The sequence below is a fragment of the Siphateles boraxobius genome, unplaced genomic scaffold (assembly GCF_051911475.1).
Source record: "Siphateles boraxobius isolate OS27281-9 unplaced genomic scaffold, OSU_SipBor_1 12, whole genome shotgun sequence".
NCBI classification, from domain to species: domain Eukaryota; kingdom Metazoa; phylum Chordata; class Actinopteri; order Cypriniformes; family Leuciscidae; genus Siphateles; species Siphateles boraxobius.
In genome coordinates this window covers 32,770,001-32,783,261 of record NW_027508722.1, presented here as the reverse complement: position 1 = coordinate 32,783,261, position 13,261 = coordinate 32,770,001, and the positions used below count along the sequence as shown (strand labels likewise).

At 34.2% G+C, this 13,261-nt stretch overlaps 1 protein-coding gene across 36 annotated transcripts in view; it reads right to left on the bottom strand.

The window, feature by feature from the left end:
• Positions 1-13,261, bottom strand: part of epb41l3a (erythrocyte membrane protein band 4.1-like 3a) — a 78,725-nt gene continuing 65,464 nt past the window's right edge. For 35 of the 36 annotated variants that reach the window (XM_077218456.1, XM_077218335.1, XM_077218417.1 and 32 more), the window contains 2 exons: positions 3,020-3,133; positions 1-1,747 (listed from right to left, as the gene is read on the bottom strand). In XM_077218456.1, the coding sequence (XP_077074571.1) occupies positions 3,023-3,133 (111 nt within the window). In that variant the 3' untranslated portion in view covers positions 1-1,747; positions 3,020-3,022. The remainder of the gene's footprint in view (positions 1,748-3,019; positions 3,134-13,261) is intronic. The other variant, XM_077218465.1, reaches the window with a different exon arrangement.

The window sequence follows — 13,261 nt, the reverse complement described above, 5'->3', positions numbered from 1 at the left end:
TTATCAGAAATGGAATTGAGTTTTTATTTGAGCTTGAGTGGGAAACAGTCAGCAGGGCGGCGACATCACATCACACTGAATCGAGAAACAAACTAAGACAGAACACACACATTTGGGCTTCAGTTCTGTACAGTTTAAGGCTCAGATGTGGCGAGGAGAACTCTGGGATTGATATTTCAGACACTTTAGTTCCTCTAGACTCGACAGTTTTCAAGAAGAAACAAAAAAACAGGCGTTTAATTCAAGTAAAACAACATAACACGTCTCTAAGATACATGAAGTAGTGAGAAAATGTGGCATATTCATATTCTCATACTGTCATTTGTGTGTCATATTCAGAGATGAGACGATGGGGCGACGGGTGTGGATGGCACATCTTTGCCTGGTTAAATATTGTGCAAAGTTTGTCCTTTTTTTAAAGTGATAGAGCAGTATAATAAATAAATGTAGATATCCGTTATATTTCACATATTCTTCAGTCCCGTGGTTTGACTACACACTGCGCTCATATAGGATTTCCTAAAATGTCGATATACTTTTGTCTTCTCACAAAAAAAGCAGAATTGTTCCCTTGTCATGCAGTAACAGATCCAGTGCGGCAGACGGCGCCTGTAAGCGTGTGTGTGTGTGTGTGTGTGTGTGTGATTATGTGAGTGTGTGCGATTATGTGAGTGTGTGTGATTATGTGAGTGTGTGGGTGTGCGTGTGAATGAGTGTGTGTGTCTGTGTGTGTGAGTGATTATGTGAGAGTGTGCGTGTGTGTGTGAGTGTGAATGAGTGTGTGTGAGTGATTATGTGAGAGTGTGGGTGTGCGTGTGTGTGTGTGTGAGTGTGAGTGTGAATGAGTGTGTGTGTGTGAGTGATTATGTGAGAGTGTGTGTGTGAATGAGTGTGTGTGAGTGATTATGTGAGAGTGTGGGTGTGTTTGTGAGTGTGAATGAGTGTGTATGTGATTGAGCGAATGTGATTATGTGATTGTGTGTGATTATGTGTGTGCGTGTGTGAGAGTGTGTGATTATGTGAGTGTGTGCGATTATGTGAGTGTGTGTGTGAGAAAGTGTGATTATGTGAGTGTGTGCGTGTGTGAGAGTGTGTGTGTGATTGAGCGAATGTGATTATGTGATTGTGTGTGATTATGTGTGTACGTGTGTGTGTGAGAAAGTGTGTGATTATGTGAGTGTGTGTGTGTGTGAGAGTGTGTGTGTGTGTGTGTGTGATTATGTGAGTGCATGTGAGTGTGTGTGTGTGAGAGTATGTGATTATGTGAATGTGTGCATGTGAGAGTGTGTGTGTGTGTGTGTGCGTGTGTCTGAGAGTGTGTGATTATGTGAGTGTGTGCATGTGAGAGTGTGTGTGAGTGTGTGATTATGTGAGTGTGTGTGATTATGTGAGTGTGTGTGATTATGTGTGTGTGTGTGTGTGTGTGTGTGATTATGTGCATGTGAGTGTGTGTGTGTGTGATTATGTGCATGTGAGAGTGTGTGTGTGTGTGTGTGTGTGCGTGTGTGTGAGAGTGTGTGATTATGTGTGTGTGTGGGCGTGTGTGAGCGTCTGATTTTGTGAGTGTGTGCGTGTGAGAGTGTGTGATTATGTGAGTGTGTGATTATGTGTGTGTGTGCGTGTGAGAGTGTGTGTGTGTGTGTTTCTCCAGATGTGTTCAGCTGAAGTTTGCAGCGAATCATTGGTCTATGTTGATTTCTCTGAAGCGTTCCTCTTTCTTCCAGAAAGCATGAAGACGATGTTAATCCTGGAAATATAAAACGAAACATTCTTCAGTAAAGAGCAGGAATGAAGGACCAGAGAGAGCCGTCAGAAGAGCGAAGCGTGTTAGTGCCCGTCTCAGGTGATGATGTCATGCATTTAAATATCACCTAACAATGACAGCTTAACATCAACATAATACAGATATTTGACATTATATCATATACTGAAAAGATTTACATTTTCTTCAAGAAAATGTGACTGGCCTTTCCCATGCAAAACCCAAAGCCACAATCACAGGGTGTTCTGGGTGGTTGCTATGTGGTTGCTAGGGTGTTTTTGTGATCTTCTAACTCAGGTTCCTCCTTCAATGTGGGATTTTTCCATCTTTTCCTGTTCATTCAGGAACATAACACCACATTCTCCTCAACAACTCTTTTTGTGAAGAAACAGTAGATACTTTTGAGTGTGTAGTAGAAGAGTAGACAAGCTTTGGGAAACACTATCACGTCATACAATTGTGTGTCTTTAACGGTTGCTCACTGTCCTCCTGTCACAGTAAACTGACCTGTCAATCATCTTGTCAAATATAAAATCCTCCACATTTCCTTTTATTTCCTACAGTATCGGAGAGAAATGCAGAAATGCAGATCTGCAGTCGCGAGTTAGACTCTCCTCATATTAATGCATAATGATGCTATTAAAAGTTAATGGCCAAACGGATCTTTATTAAAGTCCATATTGTTATTGCAGATGAAATATAACACGGATAACATTAAATAAATATTTTTTTACCAGGTTAAACTTTGATTAGTCACTCAAACATTTATGTAAACCTCTCACCGTCGGTTGCGAGTATCCACCATGTTTTGTAGGTTTTTTTAACACTTTTTACACGTGTTTGTAGTTCCTCATCCAAAGCGCAATGGATTGTGGGTAATATTAGTCTTCTGGACTAATTAGGACTTCTCGCACACTCTTTTCAGCACACTTATTTTAATCTCACACACTGTTTAGGATGGATAGTGTGAACATTGAGACGTAGGGACTGCTTTACTATTAATCTCAGTGAGCATCATCATCATTAACATCATCATCATCATCATGTGATCGGTCACACTGCAGTACCACGTTCTACCAGCAGAAAGCTGGTTTAGTTAGTACACACTAGTTGAGTTTCGCAGATGAATGATGAAGTAAACAGCCAAAAGCGGCACCGGCGTTAGTACAGCAGCCAATAGCAGCGCTCCAAACCTCAGCAGCCAATCAGCTCGCAGCCAGCCAAGCCAAATCAAGCTCTGATTGGCTCTGGTCTTACCTGTCACTCCTCGCCCTCCTCCGGCGTGATCTCCGTCTCTTTATGGACCACGACTTTGGTCACTGACATGTCGGGATGTTGTTCTTTAGCCTCTTTAATAGCCTGAGCCAGAGCCTGACCCACAGTGACACCCACATCAGAACCAGCTACTGCTAACCAGGCTTTCATACGAGGAATCATATTTCATGTGTGTGGAATCATGTTTCATATGTGAGGAATCATGTTTCATATGAGGAATCATGTTTCATATGTGTGGAATCATGTTTCATATGTGTGGAATCATGTTTCATATGAGGAATCATGTTTATATGTGTGGAATCATGTTTATATGTGTGGAATCATGTTTCATATGAGGAATCATGTTTCATATGTGTGGAATCATGTTTCATATGTGTGGAATCATGTTTATATGTGTGGAATCATGTTTATATGTGTGGAATCATGTTTCATATGTGTGGAATCATGTTTCATATGTGTGGATTCATGTTTATATGTGTGGAATCATGTTTATATGTGTGGAATCATGTTTCATATGAGGAATCATGTTTCATATGTGTGGAATCATGTTTCATATGTGTGGAATCATGTTTCATATGAGGAATCATGTTTATATGTGTGGAATCATGTTTATATGTGTGGAATCATGTTTCATATGTGTGGAATCATGTTTATATGTGTGGAATCATGTTTCATATGTGTGGAATCATGTTTCATATGAGGAATCATGTTTCATATGTGTGGAATCATGTTTCATATGTGTGGAATCATGTTTCATATGTGTGGAATCATATTTCATATGTGTGGAATCATGTTTCATATGTGTGGAATCATGTTTATATGTGTGGAATCATGTTTCATATGTGTGGAATCATGTTTCATATGTGTGGAATCATGTTTCATATGTGTGGAATCATGTTTCATATGTGTGGAATCATGTTTATATGTGTGGAATCATGTTTCATATGAGGAATCATGTTTATATGTGTGGAATCATGTTTCATATGTGTGGAATCATGTTTCATATGTGTGGAATCATGTTTCATATGTGTGGAATCATGTTTCATATGTGTGGAATCATGTTTATATGTGTGGAATCATGTTTCATATGAGGAATCATGTTTATATGTGTGGAATCATGTTTCATATGTGTGGAATCATGTTTCATATGTGTGGATTCATGTTTATATGTGTGGAATCATGTTTATATGTGTGGAATCATGTTTCATATGAGGAATCATGTTTCATATGTGTGGAATCATGTTTCATATGTGTGGAATCATGTTTCATATGAGGAATCATGTTTATATGTGTGGAATCATGTTTATATGTGTGGAATCATGTTTCATATGTGTGGAATCATGTTTATATGTGTGGAATCATGTTTCATATGTGTGGAATCATGTTTCATATGAGGAATCATGTTTCATATGTGTGGAATCATGTTTCATATGTGTGGAATCATGTTTCATATGTGTGGAATCATGTTTATATGTGTGGAATCATGTTTCATATGTGTGGAATCATATTTCATATGTGTGGAATCATGTTTCATATGTGTGGAATCATATTTCATATGTGTGGAATCATGTTTCATATGTGTGGAATCATGTTTATATGTGTGGAATCATATTTCATATGTGTGGAATCATGTTTCATATGTGTGGAATCATATTTCATATGTGTGGAATCATGTTTCATATGTGTGGAATCATGTTTCATATGTGTGGAATCATATTTCATATGTGTGGAATCATGTTTCATATGTGTGGAATCATGTTTATATGTGTGGAATCATGTTTCATATGTGTGGAATCATGTTTCATATGTGTGGAATCATGTTTCATATGTGTGGAATCATGTTTATATGTGTGGAATCATGTTTCATATGTGTGGAATCATGTTTATATGTGTGGAATCATGTTTCATATGTGTGGAATCATGTTTATATGTGTGGAATCATGTTTATATGTGTGGAATCATGTTTCATATGTGTGGAATCATGTTTATATGTGTGGAATCATGTTTCATATGTGTGGAATCATGTTTCATATGAGGAATCATGTTTATATGTGTGGAATCATGTTTCATATGTGTGGAATCATGTTTCATATGTGTGGAATCATATTTCATATGTGTGGAATCATGTTTCATATGTGTGGAATTATGTTTATATGTGTGGAATCATGTTTCATATGAGGAATCATGTTTATATGTGTGGAATCATGTTTCATATGTGTGGAATCATGTTTCATATGTGTGGAATCATATTTCATATGTGTGGAATCATGTTTCATATGTGTGGAATCATGTTTCATATGTGTGGAATCATGATTCATATGTGTGGAATCATGTTTCATATGTGAGGAATCATGATTCATATGTGTGGAATCATGTTTCATATGTGTGGAATCATGTTTCATATGTGAGGAATCATGATTCATATGTGTGGAATCATGTTTCATATGTGTGGAATCATGTTTCATATGAGGAATCATGTTTCATATGAGGAATCATGTTTCATATGTGTGGAATCATGTTTCATATGTGTGGAATCATGTTTCATATGTGTGGAATCATGTTTCATATGTGTGGAATCATGTTTCATATGTGTGGAATCATGTTTCATATGTGTGGAATCATGTTTCATATGTGTGGAATCATATTTCATATGTGTGGAATCATGTTTCATATGTGTGGAATCATGTTTCATATGTGAAGAATCAAGATTCATATGTGTGGAATCATGATTCATATGTGTGGAATCATGTTTCATATGTGAAGAATCAAGATTCATATGTGTGGAATCATGTTTCATATGTGTGGAATCATGTTTCATATGTGTGGAATCATGTTTCATATGTGTGGAATCATGTTTCATATGTGTGGAATCATGATTCATATGTGTGGAATCATGTTTCAAATGTGTGGAATCATGTTTCATATGTGTGGAATCATGTTTCATATGTGTGGAATCATGATTCATATGTGTGGAATCATGTTTCATATGTGTGGAATCATGTTTCATATGTGTGGAATCATGTTTCATATGTGTGGAATCATGTTTCATATGTGTGGAATCATGATTCATATGTGTGGAATCATGTTTCATATGTGTGGAATCATGTTTCATATGTGAGGAATCATGTTTATATGTGTGGAATCATGTTTATATGTGTGGAATCATGTTTCATATGTGTGGAATCATGTTTCATATGTGTGGAATCATGTTTATATGTGTGGAATCATGTTTCATATGAGGAATCATGTTTATATGTGTGGAATCATGTTTCATATGTGTGGAATCATGTTTCATATGTGTGGAATCATATTTCATATGTGTGGAATCATGTTTCATATGTGTGGAATCATGTTTATATGTGTGGAATCATGTTTCATATGTGTGGAATCATGTTTCATATGTGTGGAATCATGTTTCATATGTGTGGAATCATGTTTCATATGTGTGGAATCATGTTTATATGTGTGGAATCATGTTTCATATGAGGAATCATGTTTATATGTGTGGAATCATGTTTCATATGTGTGGAATCATGTTTCATATGTGTGGAATCATGTTTCATATGTGTGGAATCATGTTTCATATGTGTGGAATCATGTTTATATGTGTGGAATCATGTTTCATATGAGGAATCATGTTTATATGTGTGGAATCATGTTTCATATGTGTGGAATCATGTTTCATATGTGTGGATTCATGTTTATATGTGTGGAATCATGTTTATATGTGTGGAATCATGTTTCATATGAGGAATCATGTTTCATATGTGTGGAATCATGTTTCATATGTGTGGAATCATGTTTCATATGAGGAATCATGTTTATATGTGTGGAATCATGTTTATATGTGTGGAATCATGTTTCATATGTGTGGAATCATGTTTATATGTGTGGAATCATGTTTCATATGTGTGGAATCATGTTTCATATGAGGAATCATGTTTCATATGTGTGGAATCATGTTTCATATGTGTGGAATCATGTTTCATATGTGTGGAATCATGTTTATATGTGTGGAATCATGTTTCATATGTGTGGAATCATATTTCATATGTGTGGAATCATGTTTCATATGTGTGGAATCATATTTCATATGTGTGGAATCATGTTTCATATGTGTGGAATCATGTTTATATGTGTGGAATCATATTTCATATGTGTGGAATCATGTTTCATATGTGTGGAATCATATTTCATATGTGTGGAATCATGTTTCATATGTGTGGAATCATGTTTCATATGTGTGGAATCATATTTCATATGTGTGGAATCATGTTTCATATGTGTGGAATCATGTTTATATGTGTGGAATCATGTTTCATATGTGTGGAATCATGTTTCATATGTGTGGAATCATGTTTCATATGTGTGGAATCATGTTTATATGTGTGGAATCATGTTTCATATGTGTGGAATCATGTTTATATGTGTGGAATCATGTTTCATATGTGTGGAATCATGTTTATATGTGTGGAATCATGTTTATATGTGTGGAATCATGTTTCATATGTGTGGAATCATGTTTATATGTGTGGAATCATGTTTCATATGTGTGGAATCATGTTTCATATGAGGAATCATGTTTATATGTGTGGAATCATGTTTCATATGTGTGGAATCATGTTTCATATGTGTGGAATCATATTTCATATGTGTGGAATCATGTTTCATATGTGTGGAATTATGTTTATATGTGTGGAATCATGTTTCATATGAGGAATCATGTTTATATGTGTGGAATCATGTTTCATATGTGTGGAATCATGTTTCATATGTGTGGAATCATATTTCATATGTGTGGAATCATGTTTCATATGTGTGGAATCATGTTTCATATGTGTGGAATCATGATTCATATGTGTGGAATCATGTTTCATATGTGAGGAATCATGATTCATATGTGTGGAATCATGTTTCATATGTGTGGAATCATGTTTCATATGTGAGGAATCATGATTCATATGTGTGGAATCATGTTTCATATGTGTGGAATCATGTTTCATATGAGGAATCATGTTTCATATGAGGAATCATGTTTCATATGTGTGGAATCATGTTTCATATGTGTGGAATCATGTTTCATATGTGTGGAATCATGTTTCATATGTGTGGAATCATGTTTCATATGTGTGGAATCATGTTTCATATGTGTGGAATCATGTTTCATATGTGTGGAATCATATTTCATATGTGTGGAATCATGTTTCATATGTGTGGAATCATGTTTCATATGTGAAGAATCAAGATTCATATGTGTGGAATCATGATTCATATGTGTGGAATCATGTTTCATATGTGAAGAATCAAGATTCATATGTGTGGAATCATGTTTCATATGTGTGGAATCATGTTTCATATGTGTGGAATCATGTTTCATATGTGTGGAATCATGTTTCATATGTGTGGAATCATGATTCATATGTGTGGAATCATGTTTCAAATGTGTGGAATCATGTTTCATATGTGTGGAATCATGTTTCATATGTGTGGAATCATGATTCATATGTGTGGAATCATGTTTCATATGTGTGGAATCATGTTTCATATGTGTGGAATCATGTTTCATATGTGTGGAATCATGTTTCATATGTGTGGAATCATGATTCATATGTGTGGAATCATGTTTCATATGTGTGGAATCATGTTTCATATGTGAGGAATCATGTTTATATGTGTGGAATCATGTTTATATGTGTGGAATCATGTTTCATATGAGGAATCATGTTTATATGTGTGGAATCATGTTTATATGTGTGGAATCATGTTTATATGTGTGGAATCATATTTATATGTGTGGAATCATGTTTCATATGAGGAATCATGTTTATATGTGTGGAATCATGTTTATATGTGTGGAATCATGTTTATATGTGTGGAATCATGTTTATATGTGTGGAATCATGTTTCATATGTGAGGAATCATGTTTCATATGAGGAATCATGTTTATATGTGTGGAATCATGTTTATATGTGTGGAATCATGTTTATATGTGTGGAATCATGTTTCATATGTGAGGAATCATGTTTCATATGAGGAATCATGTTTCATATGAGGAATCATGTTTATATGTGTGTGGAATCATGTTTATATGTGTAGAATCATGTTTCATATGTGTGGAATCATGTTTATATGTGTGGAATCATGTTTATATGTGTGGAATCATGTTTCATATGAGGAATCATGTTTCATATGAGGAATCATGTTTATATATGTGTGGAATCATGTTTCATATGTGTGGAATCATGTTTCATATGTGTGGAATCATGTTTATATGTGTGGAATCATGTTTCATATTGTTTCATATGTGTGGAATCATGTTTCATATTGTTTCATATGTGTGGAATCATGTTTATATGTGTGGAATCATGTTTCATATTGTTTCATATGTGTGGAATCATGTTTATATGCGTGGAATCATGTTTCATATTGTTTCATATGTGTGGAATCATGTTTATATGTGTGGAATCATGTTTCATATTGTTTCATATGTGTGGAATCATGTTTCATATCTGTGGAATCATGTTTATATGTGTGGAATCATGTTTATATGTGTGGAATCATGTTTCATATATGTGGAATCATGTTTCATATGAGGAATCATGTTTCATATGTGTGGAATCATGTTTCATATGAGGAATCATGTTTATATGTGTGGAATCATGTTTATATGTGTGGAATCATGTTTCATATGAGGAATCATGTTTATATGTGTGGAATCATGTTTCATATGTGTGGAATCATGTTTCATATGTGTGGAATCATGTTTATATGTGTGGAATCATGTTTATATGTGTGGAATCATATTTATATGTGTGGAATCATGTTTCATATGAGGAATCATGTTTATATGTGTGGAATCATGTTTATATGTGTGGAATCATGTTTATATGTGTGGAATCATGTTTATATGTGTGGAATCATGTTTCATATGTGAGGAATCATGTTTATATGTGTGGAATCATGTTTATATGTGTGGAATCATGTTTATATGTGTGGAATCATGTTTCATATGTGAGGAATCATGTTTCATATGAGGAATCATGTTTCATATGAGGAATCATGTTTATATGTGTGTGGAATCATGTTTATATGTGTAGAATCATGTTTCATATGTGTGGAATCATGTTTATATGTGTGGAATCATGTTTATATGTGTGGAATCATGTTTCATATGAGGAATCATGTTTCATATGAGGAATCATGTTTATATATGTGTGGAATCATGTTTCATATGTGTGGAATCATGTTTCATATGTGTGGAATCATGTTTATATGTGTGGAATCATGTTTCATATTGTTTCATATGTGTGGAATCATGTTTCATATTGTTTCATATGTGTGGAATCATGTTTATATGTGTGGAATCATGTTTCATATTGTTTCATATGTGTGGAATCATGTTTATATGCGTGGAATCATGTTTCATATTGTTTCATATGTGTGGAATCATGTTTATATGTGTGGAATCATGTTTCATATTGTTTCATATGTGTGGAATCATGTTTCATATCTGTGGAATCATGTTTATATGTGTGGAATCATGTTTATATGTGTGGAATCATGTTTCATATATGTGGAATCATGTTTCATATGAGGAATCATGTTTCATATGTGTGTGGAATCATGTTTCATATGAGGAATCATGTTTATATGTGTGGAATCATGTTTCATATGTGTGGAATCATGTTTCATATGTGTGGAATCATGTTTATATGTGTGGAATCATGTTTATATGTGTGGAATCATGTTTATATGTGTGGAATCATGTTTCATATGCGTGGAATCATGTTTATATGTGTGGAATCATGTTTCATATGAGGAATCATGTTTCATATGTGTGTGGAATCATGTTTCATATGAGGAATCATGTTTATATGTGTGGAATCATGTTTCATATGTGTGGAATCATGTTTCATATGTGTGGAATCATGTTTATATGTGTGGAATCATGTTTATATGTGTGGAATCATGTTTCATATGAGGAATCATGTTTATATGTGTGGAATCATGTTTCATATGAGGAATCATGTTTCATATGAGGAATCATGTTTATATGTGTGGAATCATGTTTCATATGTGTGGAATCATGTTTCATATGTGTGGAATCATGTTTCATATGTGTGGAATCATGTTTATATGTGTGGAATCATGTTTCATATGTGTGGAATCATGTTTCATGTGTGTGGAATCATGTTTATATGCGTGGAATCATGTTTCATATGTGTGGAATCATGTTTATATGTGTGGAATCATGTTTCATGTGTGGAATCATGTTTCATATTGTTTCATATGTGTGGAATCATGTTTCATATCTGTGGAATCATGTTTATATGTGTGGAATCATGTTTCATATGTGTGGAATCATGTTTATATGTGTGGAATCATGTTTCATATGTGTGGAATCATGTTTATATGCGTGGAATCATGTTTCATATGTGTGGAATCATGTTTATATGTGTGGAATCATGTTTATATGTGTGGAATCATGTTTCATATTGTTTCATATGTGTGGAATCATGTTTCATATGTGTGGAATCATGTTTATATGTGTGGAATCATGTTTCATATGTGTGGAATCATGTTTATATCTGTGGAATCATGTTTATATGTGTGGAATCATGTTTCATATGTGTGGAATCATGTTTATATCTGTGGAATCATGTTTATATGTGTGGAATCATGTTTCATATGTGTGGAATCATGTTTATATGTGTGGAATCATGTTTCATATGTGTGGAATCATGTTTATATGTGTGGAATCATGTTTCATATGTGTGGAATCATGTTTATATGTGTGGAATCATGTTTCATATGTGTGGAATCATGTTTCATATGTGTGGAATCATGTTTATATGCGTGGAATCATGTTTCATATTGTTTCATATGTGTGGAATCATGTTTATATGCGTGGAATCATGTTTCATATGTGTGGAATCATGTTTATATGTGTGGAATCATGTTTATATGTGTGGAATCATGTTTCATATGTGTGGAATCATGTTTCATATGAGGAATCATGTTTCATATGTGTGTGGAATCATGTTTCATATGAGGAATCATGTTTATATGTGTGGAATCATGTTTCATATGTGTGGAATCATGTTTCATATGTGTGGAATCATGTTTATATGTGTGGAATCATGTTTATATGTGTGGAATCATGTTTCATATGCGTGGAATCATGTTTATATGTGTGGAATCATGTTTCATATATGTGGAATCATGTTTCATATGAGGAATCATGTTTCATATGTGTGTGGAATCATGTTTCATATGAGGAATCATGTTTATATGTGTGGAATCATGTTTCATATGTGTGGAATCATGTTTCATATGTGTGGAATCATGTTTATATGTGTGGAATCATGTTTATATGTGTGGAATCATGTTTCATATGAGGAATCATGTTTATATGTGTGGAATCATGTTTCATATGAGGAATCATGTTTCATATGAGGAATCATGTTTATATGTGTGGAATCATGTTTCATAAGAGGAATCATGTTTCATATGTGTGGAATCATGTTTCATATGTGTGGAATCATGTTTCATGTGTGTGGAATCATGTTTATATGCGTGGAATCATGTTTCATATGTGTGGAATCATGTTTATATGTGTGGAATCATGTTTCATGTGTGGAATCATGTTTCATATTGTTTCATATGTGTGGAATCATGTTTCATATCTGTGGAATCATGTTTATATGTGTGGAATCATGTTTCATATGTGTGGAATCATGTTTATATGTGTGGAATCATGTTTCATATGTGTGGAATCATGTTTATATGCGTGGAATCATGTTTCATATGTGTGGAATCATGTTTATATGTGTGGAATCATGTTTATATGTGTGGAATCATGTTTCATATTGTTTCATATGTGTGGAATCATGTTTCATATGTGTGGAATCATGTTTATATGTGTGGAATCATGTTTCATATGTGTGGAATCATGTTTATATCTGTGGAATCATGTTTATATGTGTGGAATCATGTTTCATATGTGTGGAATCATGTTTATATGTGTGGAATCATGTTTCATATGTGTGGAATCATGTTTATATGTGTGGAATCATGTTTCATATGTGTGGAATCATGTTTATATGTGTGGAATCATGTTTCATATGTGTGGAATCATGTTTCATATGTGTGGAATCATGTTTATATGCGTGGAATCATGTTTCATATTGTTTCATATGTGTGGAATCATGTTTATATGCGTG